This window comes from Delphinapterus leucas, chromosome 20, assembly GCF_059928025.1.
Source record: "Delphinapterus leucas isolate spDelLeu-1000000601 "Yukka" chromosome 20, BTC_Dleu_Yukka2, whole genome shotgun sequence".
In the NCBI taxonomy this organism is placed as follows: domain Eukaryota; kingdom Metazoa; phylum Chordata; class Mammalia; order Artiodactyla; family Monodontidae; genus Delphinapterus; species Delphinapterus leucas.
Genome location: NC_143148.1, coordinates 53782041 through 53801201, shown reverse-complemented (window position 1 = coordinate 53801201; position 19161 = coordinate 53782041). Strand labels below are relative to the sequence as shown.

Below are 19161 nucleotides of genomic sequence, written 5' to 3'. Positions count from 1 at the left end.
CCTCAGTTTCCCCACCTGGAAAACAGGGACAATAATAGTATTTTCCTCATAAGGTTGTGGTGAATGTTAAGAATTACATTCACTGTAGCTGTGGGTCAAATCATATGAAATTGCCCACATTCAACCAGTTTTAATCCACAAAAATGGCCATTCCATGTGCTACAACCTAGCATTAGAAACAACTCTCGCAAAAGGTATGATTACTTCCACTCCCAGTGTGTGCTCCCAGGCATGCTACCTGTGTGCACCACACACAGCATCACACCTGCTGGGCACGGAGGACAGAAGACAGGCTCCTCTGGTTCCTGAAGGGTTTGCCTGAAAGTCCTCAGCACGGTGCTTTCCCGGGTCCACATTTCCAGTAGGTAGTGAAGACAGGAGCAAACCCAGGTTCGCTCTTCCCCTGCCCACCTCCAGCCCTCTCACCGCAGCCCCTTCCTTCACCTAGTTCCCCCACTCCCACCCCCTGCACACCCCACTTGGCTCTCATTCACCCCGAGCATAACTTACAGCAAACTTCCCTTTGGATGCCCTGGGGTCCTAAGCACACAGACTGCACAGCCTGACGCAAGGTCTTCTCATGAAACACCAGAGTCCTGTCGGGAGACAGACGTCAAGCTCTAACTGGGCAATGGAGAAGATTTTAAGAAGGGCTCTGTTGAGAAAACTGGGGGCAAGGTTTCAGAAACAAACGACAGAGAACACAGGACCCCAGGGGCTCACCTTGAAGTGACCAGCATCCTCAAGGGGCAGCTACGCGTGGAGGGGGCTCCCCGGTAGGAGTGGTGGCTTTGAAGGATGAGGCAGGCAACCCCGGCAGGGAGGGTGCTGGGAGCAAAGCTTCCAGCTCTCTCTCCTCCTGCCCTCTCGTCTCCCGCTGAGTGAATCCATGAGCCAGAGGCTCAGCAGCCAGTGACATCTCCATGAAAGCAGCCTCCAGGATGGCGACCAAGGATGGGGAAGAGCTGCAGAGGCAAACATGAGATTATCCATCACCTGACTTTCGTTCCAGAACGTTCTGACAGGAGTCCCCTCATAGACAGGGCTATTCTTTCCTCCATCCCAGCCACGCCCTGAATGGAAGCCTGGCTGCACCCTGAGCTGTTGGCAGACATGCTCAAACTCTGCAGCTGCTGTGAACGACTGTTAGACAGCTAGAAGAGTGAGTTGTGACTAGCAAGCAGGACGGGAGGGTAAGAGGGATTACTCACCTCTATCTGTGTTCTTCCAGATTGTTGCATGAGCCACGTCTGGCCATGTACATTTAAATTAAAATGACTTTTAATGAAGTAAAGTTAAAAATTCAGTTCTCTGGTTGCACTAGCCACATTTCAAGGGCTTAATATGTAGTCGCATTTGGCAAGTGGCTATGTTACTGGACAAAACAGGGACAGAACATTTCTATAAATGCAGAAAGTTTGATGGGGTGGTATTAAAATTATATTCTTAGGTTTTTCTCTGCCTCAGCCAAAGCCAGCCCCTCTCATTAGGGCTTTGCGGCTTAGAAAGCATGCTCCCCGGAAGCCGCAGGAGGTCTGGCTTAAGGCTGGAGTTGGGGGATGGCTGGAGGGATCCTTGTCCCCATTGCCCCAAAGGCACACAGGGACCCAAGTCTGCAACAAGACCTCCCATCCATACTGGGCCAACAGAGTAATCCAATTTCTGAATTTCATGCCATTTTAGTCACAGTGAGACCCTGAGACACCATTTGTTTTTAAATAATGCCAGATTTTACAGATTTTTTTTTTTTTGGCCGTGCCATGTGGCACATGGGATCTTAGTTCCCTGACCAGGGATCGAACTCAGGCCCTTGGCAGTGAGAGTGCAGAGTCCTAACCACTGGACTGCCAGGGAATTCCCCAGATACAACATATTTGATTTCAAGATTTGGAGAAAGCTTGAGACATCCTGTATTAGTTTCCTCCTGCTGCTATAACAAATAACCATTAACTTTATGACTTAAAACAACACATATTTATTATCTTACATTTCTGGAGGTCAGAAGTTTGAAATGAGTCTCACTGGGCTAAAACCAAAGCGGTGGTGGGGCTGTGAACTGTCTGGAGGCTCTAGAGGAGAATCCACCCATTGGCTTTTCCAGCTTCTAGAAGCTGCTCACATTTCCTGCCCCATTTTCAACACCAGCATCTTCAAATCCCGACTCCTCTCCCTCTGTCCCTCTCTCCCCATCTCCATCTCCCTCTCCTTCTCCACCACCTCTGCCTCCATCATCACATCTTCTCTGACTCTGACCCTCCTACCTCCATCTAGTAAAGACCCCTGTGATTACATTGGTCCCAACTGGTTAATACAGGATACTCTCCCCGTTTCAGAATCCTTAACTTAATCAAATCTCCAAAGCGATTCTTCCGAAGTGCCTTTGGCCATGTGAGTAACATATCCATAGATTTCAGAGATTAGGATGTAGCTATCTTTGGGAGGCTATGATTCTGCCCACCACACATCCTAGGAGACAAGAAGAGGTCTACCGGCTTTGGAAAACCCCACATGAGCCTGGTCACTTTCTCAGACCCCAAATCTTTCTGAAACAGCTTCATCAAGCCACTGGAATTACATTTCCTCTCCCCACCTTCCTATGTCTATGCCAAGGTCAGAGAGCGCATCCTGTGTCTGCGGGGTCACTGCCTGCGGTCAGCACCACCTTGGGGGACATGCAGAAGGTGCAGGAGCTGGCCGAGGCACTGAAAGAGGTGACCCGCCGCAGTGAGGAGCTCACGCCCTTGGCCCAGGTGAGTAGTTCCCACCCGCTGAGCCAGGCAATAGGACGTGCACCTCTGCGGTGGGTGGCTGACAACAAACCCCAACCCAGGTCGCAGGTCCGTCAGTCACAGGGCCTCCAAGACTTCTGCCTTCTTGTTCCCAAGGGCCCCACATGGGCGATGCCAAGGGAGGGAAGGTGCCCCCCTCACAGCCCTGGGTCTCCCGCTGCTTGTGATGGCCTGTGTGCTCACACACCTCACTCCCCCACCAGCCGGTGCGCACCTGAATCTAACTAATCATTGGGTGGTCAAGGGTGTGTCCAGATGCTGCTGCTGACCTGACCATGTCCCCCACTTGAGTGCACTGTGATGTCCAGCTGCCAGCTCTTGCCTTTCTTTGCCTGGGGGCCTTCTCTGACCTCCCCTCCAGAGTCCATTCTGCCTGCCCACATGGCAGGTTGGACATGTCAGGGGGTCAATGCAGTTCTCAGTGACTAATGGGCTGGGGTACAGATACCCCGGCTCCCCTGCTCCTCTTGGTGGAGACCTCCCAAGTAGGACTGAGCCCCAGGTAAGTGGCTTGATCACACACCCTGGACTGGCTTCCTACCCTTCCCTGTCTCACTTCCCCATTCTGCTTCCAGCATTTCCCGGGATTATCTCCAAATAAATGACTGGTTGTCAAATTCTTGCCTTAGGGCCTGCTTCTTGGAGAGCTCAAACTGAATCACCACGTTCCCAATGCTGTGGCAGACAAATGTCAATAAAGAAGCCGTAAGCAGTAAAGGGGAGAGCTGTCTTGGCTCTGCCCCACCCACTCTGTCAGGAGGTTGTCCCCCTCACATTCCTGGTCCTGGAGCCTGCTATGCTGACCTTTATTTCTGGGACCCTGATCACCCTAATATCATACTTCCCACTTTACACATCCATTTGCTCATGCATCCCTTCTATGCACATACATCTATACACGTACATATACATCTGTCTCTCCACCCTTCCACTCATTTATCCATGCATTAATTTTTTCATTCATTCAACAAGTGCTCCCCTGATGCCTAGTATGTGCCAGGTACTATGCAACTCATTGACAATTCATCAGCAAATCACATAGACATGGCCTCTGCCTTCATGGCACTTTTAGACAACTGGGCCCGCCAGTTACTAAACCATTTCACAAATAAATATATAATTACAAAATCAGAATAAGTGCTATGTCCATCCATCCATCCATCCACCCAGCCAGCCAGCCAGCCAGCCGGCTATCTCAAGTCAGTGAATGTTTACTGAATGCCTACTATGTGCTGGGCATTGTGCAAGGCACTCTGGGAAAGATCCAGAGATGCATGAGGCTAGTGTTCTGAAGGAACTTAGAACGTGATAGGGAAGGAACACCTGGCCTCAAGTCAGTGACACAGGCAGCTTGTGTGACGGGCCCAGACCAGATTTTCCCTGGCTTGAGCCCCCACCTTGCTCCCCTCCACTGCAGCGCTGGTCCCTGGAATGGCCCAGGGGCTGGTCTAACCCAGGCAGGGGCGCATGCTGTTCTTCCTCCTCCTTGGGGTGAGCCCAGCGGGAGGCCAGCAGGGCTCTGCAGCATGCCAGTGAGGCCCTGTTGGCAGTGAGTGCCGAGGCCCATCCTGAGGACCAGAGGCACCAGGAGGCCACCGGGGACCTGGTTCCAGGCTGTGTGCAGCGTGCTGGAAGCTTCCCTGAGGGACAGACCAGAAGAGCCTGCAGGGGCCAGTGGCAGCCAGGTAGGTGTCCCAGCCCAGACACAGACGTCACGCTTACCATGTGCCCAGCTCATACCAGCACTTCTAGGTGGGTCTTTCTGCACATCTTGCAGATGAGAAAACTGAGGCACTGAGGTTAAAGCCCTTTCTAGGAGCTGAAAGAAAGGCTCCAGAGACTAGAGCTTCTGGGAGGCAGTGTACAACAGGCCAAGCGTAGCCTTCAAAAGGGGCAGCCTGAGTTTGAACCCTGACCTTGTCACTCACAAGCCCTGTGACCTGGGCCAGTGACACAACTTCCTGCAGCCTCATCTCCTCATCTGTAGTAGGTGGACAAGCTCTGCCTCATCCTAGAGAGGCCACCCGTTGGAGAGATCGTAGGTTCACCCTTGCAAGTTTGAATCCAACTCCTGCTTCACTTAGACAGGATACAGAACATCTTTAGAAGAGAGGCAGCCCCCAGAGTAAGAAGAGCTGCAGCACAGCCTCATGTGGCCGCAGCACCCAGGACGTCATCATGACGGAGCCACAGAACCCATTACCTGCTGCTCCACGGCCCTTTACCATGCGGGGCCATCACTGCATTCAAGAAGGGCTCACACACACATTCTCACACGCGGCCACACAAACACACTCAAACACATATCCACACACTCACACACACCCACAAACACTAACACTCATACACACATTCAATCACACACACTCACACATTCACACACACTTCTAGGCACTCATTTATGCTCACATACATCGGGAAGCACACACTCCGGCACACACTCACACAGATGCACATTTACACTCCTATCTTCACACAGGGCCACACAGTCACACAAACACACAGACTCTCATATATGGCTGCAGTCACACACAAAACCACATACGCACACTCATTCATGCTCAGATACTTATACTCCCACACCCTCAAACCACATTCACTCAGACACACATTCACACACTTACACTCACACACACACACTCAAATACTTACATTCACACCCAGTCCCCCTCAACACACATGTAACACTCACATTCACGCACGTACGGTCGCACACCCATCAGACGTAATGCACGCACGCACGCGCAGCCTGCACGCTGATAGGAACTCTGCACAGACGTCCAGCCCTCCTGCTCCCCACGGCTGCCTTGGCTTCAGCGACGCCACATCTTCACCCAAGGGCTTGGGTTGCATGGGGACTGGAGTCTGAGCCCGGGTGACCCCGTGCAATGGCTCTGCCTGTGACTTTCCATTTCCCCACGAATAAGACCTGGGCTGTGGGCAGATGTCAGGGTCCAATGGAGCAGCACGGCCAGGCACACAGTGAGCCCTGCCGTGATCCTGGCGCTTCCCCTTATCAGTGCGTGGCCGCCACAAGTCATCACTCTCTCTGTGCCTCTGTCTCCCCGTCTGCCAAGCAGGGGAGGTAAAGCACCTGCTGGCAGAGCCTGGAATCTTCTAAGTGCTCACTCTTGGCTCCCTACAGCGCCTGGTGCCCAGGAAGGGGCCTTCCATCATGGTCTCCGCCTTGCTCCTCTGCCGGTTCCTGCCAAAGGGCACACTAGCCTGGTGGCAGTAACCAAAGGTGGTATACGGACACCAGTCCACAGCAGTGTCCCCTGCTTCCTTTTCCAGACAGCCATAGTGCCCCAGCTTCTGGGAGCTGTGGGGCACATGCAGGCCGCCGTCCTGCCGGGGGGGACTGCCCAGGGGCCTTCCAGCCACGCTGGCCGCCCCCTCCATCTCCGTGTACACAAACAGGTAACCGGCTACACTGTGGTATCCCCTGACCTGGCTCATGCCACACCCACATCCCAAGACCCTGTGACAGGCAGAGCCCAGGAGACCTGCCTGGCAGTGGGGGAAGTGATGGGAGCTAGAGTGGAAAGGGCTTTTCACCAAGAGAAGGTCCCCGTGTTGGGTGTTTGTGCAGCACAGGAAGGGACGTGGTGAGCGCCACGCCAGTGTCAGAGCCACACATGTGTCCTGAGAGACGGGTCATGTTGGGCTGTGCAGGTGAGGGGGCAGAATGAAGGGGACTAGCCCACTTTTAACCTCACCAAGAGTGTGTCTGGCAAGCCTGCTGCTCTGTGGACCTGTGGGGATTCCGGACGCACTTGCCTTGGGAGTTTCTCCATAGAGCTCCTGCCTACTACCACTCACTGAGCCCTCCTCCAGTACCTGGGGATGCCCTCCCCCTTCCATCCCTTCCCATGACAGTCGTGGGCTGGATGACGCTGCAGGCACCGCTGAGACCCCCGGCTCCGAGCACCCTCCCTTGGCTCCTCCTGCCAGGGGTGCTCTCCTGGATCCCATGGGCAGTTTCCCAGAGCAGCATCTGGATCAGCACTAGGGTCTGAAACCAGATCCCCAGCCTACTCAGATGGGATGAGGTCAAAGGCCAGTAAAGATGGCTTTATGGGAGCCCATGACATCAGAGGTCAAGTAGGTAGGGGAGATAAGTCTGGAGAAATGTCTACAGCCAAGCTCATTTATTCATTCAACAAAATACGTATTGACCACCATCATGAGGCAGGCACTGCTCTAGGCACTGGGGTGCCACAGTAGGCAAAGCTGGCCACAGCCCTGTCCTCAGGGAGCCGCCAGCCCAGAGTGGAGACATTGGCTGCCTTCTATGCTGCTCCTACTGATGTAAATATGCAGAACTATCTACAGGGATCACAAAAGAGCCACCCACTCTGATGCTAAAGCCAGGATCCCTGTAGAGCAAGAGGTGGGCAGACCTTCCTCTATCTGACCTTCTCCCCTCTCTCCAGGCACCTCTGTTCTCACCTTGTGGAAAGAATACAGCCCCGGAGTTAGCGAAGCTCCCCTGTGCACGTTGCTGCTGCCAGCTCTGCGACCTTCACCCCGCCCGCTGCCCCCTCCCTTGGCTCCATGGAGGATGGTAGGGTGCCTGTGGACATAAGGGTAACAACGGAAGGAATCTCCCTGGGAACAGCCCTTTAGAGTTTGCAAAGCACCTGCACATATATTTGCTCATTTATGTTGATAACAACCCTGTCGATTATGGAATTATTATGCCCATTTTACAGGTGAGGTTCAGTGACTTGCCTGAGGCCACAAGCAAAGTGGCAGAGCTGGGGTTTAGACCCAGGCCTCTGACTCCCCAATCCATCCTCTTTCTACTGTGTTGTGGAATTTCTCCAGCAGCCCTGGTTTAATTAGTCATTGGAAATGAAGCTCTTCAGACTTTGTTCCATAGCTAGGAAACAGTAAACTCAGGGCTCTTTCCATTCCCAAATTAGGGCACATCTGACTCTCTGCTCCTTGAGCCTCAGAGAAAGCAGACAAACTTCTTTCTCTTAGAGACTTGCTGGCTTTGCAGGAAGAAAGGCTCAGACTGTTTATAGCCCAGTAACTGCTCGGCTGTAACAAGTCTGATTGGTTCTCTAGGCCCAGCTTTCTGAAGCCACAATCCTGAAGGGAAGACACATACCAGGACAGACAGCAGCAGCTAAAGGCGGGGTGCCCTCCCAGTCACCCCACAGGGCAAGAGCCACTTGCCCATCCCATCTTAGGAAACCTCATCCTTCACACAGGGAACTAGTCACCTTCCGGTCTTCGGGGCCCTTGGCTGACACTCTTTGTTCCTGGTTTCAGATGAAGAGTTTCCCAAAGAACCCATTCCCAGCGCGAAGTCACTTCGGTGTCAGCGGAACTGTTGGTGGCCTCCCTCTGACCAGCCCTAGTGGACAGCTCATCCCTGTGAAGAATTTGTCGGAGGATATCGAGGTAGACTTGGGGTGCTCTCAGAAGTCAGGAGGTGCTTCTGTCTTCTTTTTCAACTTGGTTGGGACAAAAAGTTGGTCGGTTATGGGAAAAAAAAAAAAAGAAAGATTAAAGAAGAGAATCATTAAAAATGATCTTTATCCTCCCTTAAGCATTGTATTTTAACGTAAAACTATAAATGTACGTCATCATCAATCTTAAGGTGTACAACTGAAAGTTTCTTTAAATCTGTTGATTGGAATTTGAATCATCTTCACTACATAAATCATCCCCTGAACATAGTTAGATTTTCTTTAAAGTGAATAAAAAATGTAGGCACGCTGGTATGAGTTCAGATTCTTTTGAGATTGTAGTGACTTTTTTTCTAATCTTCTAGTTTTCTCATCAGTGACTAATTCAATAACAATTTTTCCCCACTCATCTTTACTGAGTCTTCTCAAAGCCTTCAACTTAAGTTTTTATGCAAATAGTTCTTTTACACTCCTACTTTGTTAACTTATCACTCTATGAGAGCTATCATCAAAACAGACCCTTACAATCACAAGTACAATGGACGTTAGCGGGTGTGGGATCAGACACAACTGTCTATTGTTGAGCATACAGCCTGACAGGCAGGAGGGGCTGCCAGGATTACTAGAGAGGAGATGTCGTAGGTTGAGTTCCCTGGAAGCCGGCACTGAGAAGGTGTTTGTGCTGCAAGATGCTTGCTAGAGATCAATGCTTGTGGCGAGTGAAGAAAGAAAACAGGATTGGACAGAAGTCAGACTACAATCCGGACTCCACAAAGGCTCAGTCAACCCAGAGGGGGCTCTGCAGCAAGTAGCAGCCACCAGGGCTCTAGCAATCGTGTTTGCTATCTTCTGTATGTTATGATGTTTTGATACCTTAAAAATCTTGCTGGCGGGGAGAGACTGCCCCTCCCGGGGCCAGCCAGTTCTCAGAGAGAGCAAGGGCTCTGCCAGGGCACACCTTTCATGTGAACACCAACCAGTCCTGAGTCTATACCCCAACCACCCGCTTTATCTCACTCACTCACCAGGCCAATATTCAAGCTCTGCCCCAAATCATCCCAGGGCCACGTACCAACTAGAGACCAGCCCTATAGCCAAAGTCTGCTGGAATTATTCAGACTGGCCAATCCTAAGCTGTTTTCTATGCCCTGTCTTGCCTTTCCTGTGGAAACCCCAATAAAGCTGTGGACTAGGCTTTCCCCCTTGCCTGCTCCTGCATCCTGACTGAGTGCTTCCCTTGTGGCCCTGCGTGGCATGGCAGGTCCTCCGCTCCTAGGGAATATAAGTAATAAATTCTTCAGGGCAGACCCTGAAGGAGCTGAGAGCTGGAGCCTGTCTGCTGACCATACTCCCTGTGACTGGGTAGGAGGTCCTTCCTAGAAGGGAGAGCTGGGTGGCATATTCCTGTGTCTACCGTAGAGGGCCACCAGGAGCAAATAAAAAGTGCATGGTGGGCATTAATCAGTCTGTTTTTAAAAGGGGATGGAGGGCATCAGTTAAGCTGGAGAGCTGATTAAGTGGAGAGTGGTTGTGAGAAATTCTAATGTAAGAGTAAAAGCAGAGGAATAGCAGCAACTAACTGGTGAGCGCTACTGTGTATCTGGCACCTGACTCAGTATTTTGTATATGATAACATTCTGAATAGTCTCCGTGAGTCTATGTATTCTACTGATGACAAGAAACTGAGGCTCAGGAATTCCCTGGAGGTCCAGTGGTTAGGACTCCGTGTTTTCACTGCTGAGGGCTTGGGTTTGATCCCTGGTCGGGGAACTAAGATCCGTAAGTCGTGCAGTGAGGCCAAAAAAAAAAAAGAAAAAGAAAACGAAAGAAAGAAAAAGAAAAGGAACTGATGCTCAAAGTGGTCTGTTAATTGGTCAGAGGTCCCAGAGTTAATACAGGGCAGAGTCAAGATCAAACAGAGGTCTCTGTGCCTCTGCGGCCTGTGCTCCTAACTTAATCTTACTTGTTCCACTCTTTGATCGACACCACCACTAGTTCATATGCCACCCTTGTGCACTTTCTGTGCAGATGCAGCCCCAAGCTGGGGTGAACAGCTCGATGAGTACTGGCTGAATAAACGTCCCCAAGCTATCCACATCCTCATCCCTGAGCCGTGAATACGTCACCTGATGTAGCAAAAGGGGACTTTGCAGATGTGATTCAAGTTAAAGATCCTGAAATATAGAGATGATCCTGGGTTATCTGGGTGAGCCCAGTGTCATCAAGAGGTCCTTTTAAGAGGCAGGCGGAGGGGGAGTTGACTCCAGAAAAGTAAAAGGTGATTTGATGACAGAAGCAAGAGGTTGGGTGATGCAAGGAGGGGCCATGAGCCAAAGGACTGCAGGCACCTCCAGAAGCTGGAATAGGCAAAGAAGGGGATTCTCCCCTGGAGCCTCCAGAAGGAACTAGCCCTGCCAACTGCAGCTCTGTGAGACTGGTTTTGGGCTTCTGGCATCCAGAACTGTAACAGAATAAATCTGTGTTGTTTTAAGCCACCAGGTTTGTGGTCATTTGTCACGGCAGCCCCCGGAAACTAGTGGAAAGAGCAGAGCGCAGGGTGGATTTCGGGTCCCCAGGGGCTCACCCTGCCCAGCAGCCCTGACGCTCACTGGCATTCCTGTCCTCGCACACCCTTGATTTGACTGTTTCTGATGACAGATCCTGCTGCCTCAGCTTTCAGAAGGACACAGCGAGCCAACTGTGTTGAACCTGACCAGACCTGAAGCTCTGTGCGTGAACCTGACTTCAGGGGGTGTGGCTTTGGGGATCCAGCTGCACTGGAGATCTGACATCCCACTCATGCTCAGCCTGGGCTACGGCTACCACCCCAGCGTGACCAGCGACGACGCCCAAGCTCACCTCCTGTCAACGGCTGTTCCAGGTAGTCCCACCACTGGGCCAGTTTCTTGAGCTGCTTCCTGGGGGATGTGACCAGCTTAAAACTTGAGAATCAGGGCCATAGGGAAAAAGAAAAACAGAAAAACACTTGCTACATTCAGTGCTTATTTCTGTTGGTGGTATTATTACTATTACTAAGTGATATTAGGTGAACACTTGCCCTGAAGAAGCTGACAAGCACTCACAGAACTGAACTCATTACAATCCTCATAATAGCCCTTAGGGATGAAGAAGAATAAAATTTCTACTTTTCAGATAAAAACAGAGAGGTTAAGTAACTGGCCCAAAGTCACACAGCCAAGAAGGGACAGAGTCAGAATTTGAGACCTGGTCAGTCTGACTTGGCAGCTGTGCTCAGCACCCTGACTTGGGAGTGCCTCTTCTTCCATGCTCCTGGTCTCAGGAGGAGAGGGTACTCCTAGGACATCGGGGCAGCCATCAGGATCAGATTCCCTGCCAAGGCATCTTGGTGCCCCTCTCCCATCACGTTAGTCCAGTTTCCATGAGGCTTCAGACTGATCCGGACCCCCGCTTCCTGAAGATGGGCTGTCCACATGGATCCTGAGCCCAGAGGACCTGCATTTTGGAGAAGGCATCTACTATCTGACTGTGATCCCCCAGTCTGACCTGGAGCCGGCCCCCGCCAGGGACTTCACAGTTGACATCACCAACTTCCTGTCCCATTTGTGTTCTGGGATGAGGTCCAGGGGACTTGGGACAACTCCAGGTGCCAGGTAAGGAAAGGGAAGCAAATAAGAAGGTGGTAGAGCTGAGACTCAAACCCAGGTCTGTCCCCAGAGCAAAAGCTCTAAGCAACGTGACGCACTGCTTCTCCAGAGCTCACAGAGCCCTTGGAGGCATGGGGCCCTATTAATTGCAATCAGATCCCTGTCTCAGGGCAGCTCAGCTCTGCCTCCAAGGACCCAAGCCCATGACACTGTCCTGGTGACAGACATTGGCTTTGAGGCCATCAAAAGCCATCCCTGAGGTATCAGTGTCCCCCTTCCTTCTTCCATGCCTTTGCATATGCTGCTGTCTCCCCCAGGACACCCTTCTTCCCTACCCTGCCTGGAAAACTCCCATTCACCCTTCAATCTCCCAATCCAATGCCACCTTCTTTGGGTGGCAGATGTTTTCAGTCTCCCTCTGTTGGACTTCCATACCCTCCCCAAGAACAGCAACCTCCACATCTAGTTGAAATTTGTCACACACCTGTCTCCATCCCCTACACCATATACCTTCTTTCATTCATTCTACAAATATTCACCAGGTGCAAGGCCAACTGATAGGGATACAATGATGAGAAAAACCAGTGAGCTTTCAGTCTAGCAGAGGACACAGACAAGAAGCAAATGGCACATATGTCCAATGACAACAGTCATAAGTAGTGTAAGAAGCCAGGTCCCAGCAGAGCCACAGAAGGGGACTTAAAGCCAAGCTCCTTCCGGGTTTGTTTCTGCTGCATCTTTGGCTTCCTTGTCAACTCCTGCTTCCAGCTGCCACACATAGGGAGCCCCCCTCAAAGTGCCAAGAAGAGACGAAGGTACGTTGAGATGTCCAAGAGACAGTGGGTCCCCCACACCTGAAGCACAGGTCTTTGTACCTCGTGAACGAGACCCTGGGTGTGTTGCAACCTTTTAGAGTCCTCGCTACCAAAAGCTTGTCTGATCCCCACGTTGCTGGCAGAATACCCGCTGCAGCCTGCCTTCCAAGGCCGGGGCTCAGAACAGGATGGTGCAGGGGCTGGCGGCACTGGCTCTGCCATCAGACAGACTTGGGTCCAATCTCACGTCATCAGTACTTGCAAGGTGACCTTGGACAAGGCACCCCACCTCTCTGAACTTTCCCATCTGCAAATGGGGATAAAGGATGGCTGCCACTTACCACAGGGTGGGACCTGGACGAGGGTGGGACCTGGACGAGGTTAGGGGTATAAAGTACTTAATGTGGTGCCTGGCACATAGGAGGTCCTCCACAGATTGAAGTGATTGCTGTGTTAGACACTCTGAGCATAGAGAAGACAAAACTATATAAAATGGAAATCAAGGAAAACAATGGACATAGGATTCAGCATGCGGTTGGGTTGAGGGGGAGCATGGGGACGGATTGGGGGAGGACCACTTAGCTAAACGTAACTTATTGGAAAGTTCCTAGCTTTTGAGTGGAGTCATGGGTTCCCAGGTGCTTATTATGTTATTAAGAATATACAGCTACTAATGCACACATACACGAATGTGGGGTGTACAAAAGAATGTGGGGGCTTCCCTGGTGGCACAGTGATTGACAGTCCGCCTGCCGATGCAGGGGACACGGGTTCGTGTCCCTGTCCGGGAGGATCCCACATGCCGCGGAGCGGCTGGGCCCTTGAGCCATGGCCGCTGAGCCTGCGCGTCTGGAGCCTGTGCTCCGCAACGGGAGAGGCCACAACAGTGAGGGGCCTGTGTACCACAGAAAAAAAAAAAAAAAAAAAAAAAAAAGAATGTGGGGGCTGTGTTATAGTGCCAAAATTATATTAACCCAATATTGTGTACCTGATGCTCATTATATAGATGTTGATACAGAGATCTCAATACAGAGATCATTGAGGAGCCATAAATAAGTGAATGGGGAAAAAAAATAAGTAAATGCGATCACTAAGTTTGGATGGAAAACCACAACTGTATTCTCAAAATAACTAAAGAAAGTTCCAAATCTGTAAACTGCAGACCTTATCAGGGGGGAAATGCAGAATTGTTGCAAGGAGTTTGAGAACTGCATTATTTGTACATTTTTCTCGAAGGATTCTAAAGGTGAAACTACTGTCACGAGGGGATCTCATGAAAATTTTCTGGTCTTTCCAGATTAATTTATGGTTTTCAAAAGGACTCTCATGCTGGAAAAGACTGGGAAAGCCACTGTCCTCCAAGTCTTTGTGAAAACCCAGGAGGGCAAAGATGTTAGGCATAAATCAGGTCTGGTCCCTGGGCTCCCAGCGCTGAGATGGTCTTGTCACTGGTACTAGCTTGGGGTTCTTCTCTGAACTAGCCCCACCCCTCCTGGGTGTGCCAAGGGTTCCTGTAAGACCCACAGCTGTATGCCAAATGCTGACCAGGATTGGAAAACGGTGAGCAAACATGGAACTAAGACCCATGTGAAATCTGTCAATAAAGCAGTTGACGCCATAGCTGTTGGAGGGGTCAACCTCCCTCGGTGGCTCGTTCAAGGTAAAAGAATTACCTGCTGGGATGTTTGGGCTGCTGCAGGCTCTTCCTCACCAGGTGCTGGGCACAGAACTTTCCGCATGCCAGTATTTTCTGTTGCCTCCTACCTTACCACCTCGTTGTGGACCCTGGAATGAAAAGGTAGTGCTGGGTTGTAGGTTTGAATTAAATCTTTACCCACCAAATGGCCCTGGGTGGATTGCAGGCTGGCTGGGGGCTTTAGGGAAGGACTGCCCCTAAGTGCAGAGTATGAATTAAGAGCCGGATGGGGGCCCTGCCCTGCCTCATCCCTGTCTCCTCCCTCCCCCAACCGCACTCCCCACACCACCAGGGACCTCGTGCCCAAGTTCCATCTACACACCCCGTTTCCCCAAGTTTTGCCACCCTTGTGCCCAGGGATGGCCACAGCAGTAGCCAGTCCTCCACAGAAGGATGACCCTGAGGAATGGGTCTGGGCAGGCCCTGTAACAGGGAATTCTGAAGTCCAGGTCCCCAAACCACCGTCTAAAAGTGGGCATGCCAGGGCCAGGACTAGGTGAGGCAAGTGAGGCATCTAGGGTGCAAAATTTAAGCGGGGGATCTTTCTTGGGGTCACCTAGGACCTTGCCCTAGTCCTGGCTGAGTGGTATGTGCTGTGGTGGGCATGCCCTGCTCCGCCCCCGACTCCTCATCCTGGGCAGAAGGGCGCAGCCTGAGGACGGCTAGGCTGGGACTCTCCAAAGCATGAGCCCAGAACAGGGGTGCCGCAGGTGCCTCGATCTAAGGTGGGTAAAATTTAGAGAATTTTTTCCTGGTGCTGAGACACCAGCTTAGGATTTAAATATCTGTCCTTCCCTTTTTCTTGCATGGTTCCCCCAACCTCCGTCTTTTTTTTTTTGCTCTTCAGTGTAAGATGACCAACTGTCCCAGTTTGCCTGGGACTAAGGGGGCTTTCAGTGTGAGAAGCAGGAAAGTCTCTGGCAAACTGAGATGAGTTGGTCACCCTGAATGTCTTCTCAGCGCCTTGCCCATTGCCTGGCCTGGAAGGAGCACCCGACAAATAGCTGCCCAGTGAACGAGCACCCGGCGGGAGAATGCAATGTAAGGACGCACACCAAATGTGTGGTGACGGCTGCTTTTGGAGGCTGGCGGACAGAAGGGACTTCAATTTTACCCGTAATACTTCTTACCTAAAAAAAGCAGAGCAGACTGGCAAGATGGACACAGTTGCTCACTGAGGACGACAGGTGCAAAGATGCTTATTATAGACATTATTCTCTGCATTTTAAAATTAATTCTTAACTAAATAAAAAAGCCCAAAGGAATCCCGGAGCTGGTCTCCCAGCAGCCTCCCCAGCCCCTCCCCAGGACAGTGTCCCCCCCACAGTTCTCCCCACTTGAGCTCGGGCGGGCGGGGAAGTGCTCCCTGAATATCCCTACCAGGGCCTCTCTGGGGTTGCGGGGGGCCACGGACCACCCGCTCCCAGATACACCGCCTCTGCAACCACCTCACCTTCTGTGGAAGTACGCTCCTGGTCATGCCCAATGCCGTGGACGTCCGCCAGACCGCTGAGCTCTTTGCCACCTTCGCGGACAGCCCTGTGGTCGTGACCACCATAGTCTGCCTCTGTGTGGCCTACGTGCTGGTGGTGATCTGGGCGAGGAGGAAGGACGCTCAGGATCAGGCCAAGGTGAGGCTGCACAGTCCCCAGCAGCAGGAGGGAAGACAGGAGTGTCCCCTTGCAGGGGCTCCAGGGGATGGAGCCCAGGTGGGGAGCTGAGGGGCCAGCTGCAAATCCAGGCCTTGACCCCTGGAGTCATCTCAGGTAAGCTGGCCCCTCAGCCTCTTGACCAGTAAAATGTCCTTGTTCATCAAAGTATCAGGAGGAGTATGAAACTGACCTCTTATTGAGAATTTACTATGTGCCAGGTACTACCCCCACTTAATGCTCACGATAGTCCCAAGGAGAAGGTACTGTGCTGAGAGTCCCCAAGACCACCCTCGAGTTCAGTGATTTGCTAGGACTCACAGAACTTAAAAAAGCCACTATCCTTACGATTATGGTTTATTATAGTGAAAATGGTGCAAATTAAAATCAGCAAAGGAAAGGGTCCAGGAGGGATCAGGCAAGAGCTTCTAATATTCCTCTCCCAGTGGAGTCCTAGGGACAGATGAATTCTCCTAGCAATGACGTGTGACAGCACATGTGAAGCAAGGCCAACCAGGAAAGCTCCCCTGAGCCTTGGTGCCCAGGGTTTTCTTGGGAGTAAGTCCCATAGGTATGGAGCCTGCATGACTGACTTCAGTTAGTCTCCAGCAACCACTGCTCCCCATGCCTGCCTAGGTCAGACTGACAGAGTGTGGCCCAAAGCCCTCACCACAGATCACATCATTAGCACATACTGCCTGGGGTGGCCCAAGGCCCCACGTAGTCAGACACTCTTATCAAGCAGGCTATTTCAAGGACTTAGAGGTTATCTTCCATGAGCTGGCCAAAACCGGTCCATGCTTTGGAATGTGTAGGGTTTGGATAACCCAAGCCTGCTGAATTCACCCTTTACTGCACAGCACCTTTATCATTTTACAGAGGAGGCAAGTGAGGAGCGGAGAGGGCAATTAACTAGTCCAAAGCCACCTCCCTGCCAGGGGCCAGAATTCGAACCCAGATCTGCCTGACAATAAGTCAGGTCTGAGGATAGAAACGAGATCAAACTATAACCATTTGTGCGACCAATTGTGACAACAAAGTTCTGATTATTTTTCTGATACATGCATCATATCTGACACATAGTAGCCTTCAATAAACATTCATGAGTGACTGGGCGCACAAATGAATACAAGGATGCATTGTCACAAAGCTCTGAAACTTTCAACATTCCCTACCGCCCCTATACACAGCAATACTTCTCAGCTTGTTAGGATGGTATGAAACTTAAAAAGATAATAGTTGCCCCATTTATCCTGCTGTCTTTGATTTGCCCAAGGGATTTAACATTAATACGTTAAGTCCCTCAGCTTTAGGTTCATTCCTGGAAAGCAGACTCTGAGATGGAGTTAAGTATGCAGGGTGTTTACCAGGGAGTGCCTGGGATCAGCCCCTGGGCAGGGAGGGAAGGAGGCAGGATGGGCAGGGGAAGAAGTCAAGCTGGGATGCAGCCCACTGACAGCTGGGGGACCCCTTGGGGAGCTCTAGAACTGTCCTCAGTTGGGTTGAGAAGCCCAGGTCTTGATCTTGGGCAATGCATCAATCTGTTCTTAGATATCGGCCTCTCCAGGATGGGGCATGACCTTGACAGAGGCGACTCTTGCATTCCTGGCTACACCACCTGGGCAACTGGGAAAACAGCCCTCCATTGACAGGAGATCTGGGCAGCTCATCACAGAGTGCTCTGCAGCCCTGACCAACACCTGCTATTTATTTTCTGCGAAAACAACTTAACATTCATTCCTTCTAAATTCCCTTAGAGGCACAATCTGGTTACCAAGGTTATGAGAAATTGTTTATGAACAGAGTTTGCATTCATCAGCTCAAGCATCAAACATTCTCAGCTTAATACCAAGTTCATTTCCAATTTGACTACTTTGGGTGGTATTTAATAATGAATGTATTTTTTTATTTTAAAAGTTTTGGTTTTCACTTAAAACCCTGCTGTTGTAAAGAACAGTTCTCACCTGATAGAATGAATCAATAGCATACATAGTTTTGCTTTCCCCCTTTAATTGCCATGAATGCCCAACTCACTCTTGGCTGCTGTGCTGTGGATGAGCCCACCAAGCAGAGCCCTCCTAATGCCACCCTTCTGTCCAGGTGAAGGTCACAGTGCTGGAGGACAATGACCCCTTTGCCCAGTACCACTACCTGGTGACAATTTATACCGGGCACCAGAGGGGGGCAGGCACTTCCTCAAAGGTACCTGACCTGCAAGACACCTCGGTTGATCAGCACGTCCCACTCAGCAAAGCACCTGCCAGTCCGTTGTTGAGTTACTTTAGCCCAGTGGATTTTGTTGTAGGGTTTTTTCACTTTTGCTTTTTTTTTTTTTGAGAAAAGTATCTTTTTGCCAGACAAAATAACACCCTAAGCCCCAATATTTAAAAATATAAAGGGGGAGTGGATTAAGGGAGAGTTGGGGTCTGGTACTATACTCACTGGTCTTCTCATTTAATCCTATTAAAAAATAATTCAGACAGCTGGTTACCTGCACACAAATGTGTTCACATATGAAGAACAGTCAGTAGACTATTATCAATGAATAAAGGGGAAAACAGAATTTCTAAGAGAAAGGGGAGAAAGGAAAGAAACAAACAATGGCAACCATTTGAAAACGAGCCTTGAATTACGTTTTTTAGGAAAACTGATAAGCTGGCATCCATCTGTCCCTGAGAAGGCTGACTAGAGGTCATGAGGACACAATTCCATTTGTTTATGAATTCTCTGAAATCCTTAAATTTAGCTGTGGAGCATACAGCAGGTTGTCTCTGTCATGTCTCAGCATCCTTAGTTAAGTCTGGTCTCACCCTATCACTCATCAGAAGGTAGCATCCCCTGCAGCAGCCTCCAAGCTTCCTTTACTGAAACTGTGCTCCATGGAACTCCACGGAACACAGTTTGAGAACCACAGGCACTGTGTGTACTATCCTGGAGAAATCTCCATTGTTTTTTTGTTTTTGTTTTTTATTAATTAATTAATTTATTTTTTGGCTGAGTTGGGTCTTCGTTGCTGTGCACGGGCTTTCTCTAGTTGCGGCAAGCGGGGGCTACTCTTCGTTGCAGTGTGAGGGCTTCTCATTGTGGTGGCTTCTCTTGTTGCGGAGCACGGGTTCTAGGCACGTGGGCTGCAGTAGTTGTGGCTCGAGGGCTCTAGAGTACA

At 50.8% G+C, this 19161-nt stretch overlaps 1 protein-coding gene across 1 annotated transcript in view; it reads left to right on the top strand.

The window, feature by feature from the left end:
* The window catches only part of LOC111179696 (polycystin-1-like protein 2), an 83146-nt gene that overhangs the window by 39725 nt on the left and 24260 nt on the right, over positions 1-19161 (top strand). The window contains 12 exon segments of the mRNA XM_089902489.1: positions 2618-2750; positions 4291-4395; positions 4397-4478; positions 6088-6140; positions 6142-6209; positions 7253-7379; positions 8073-8204; positions 10871-11093; positions 11652-11792; positions 11795-11846; positions 15752-15980; positions 18099-18200. Coding sequence (XP_089758615.1) covers positions 2618-2750; positions 4291-4395; positions 4397-4478; positions 6088-6140; positions 6142-6209; positions 7253-7379; positions 8073-8204; positions 10871-11093; positions 11652-11792; positions 11795-11846; positions 15752-15980; positions 18099-18200 — 1447 coding nt within the window.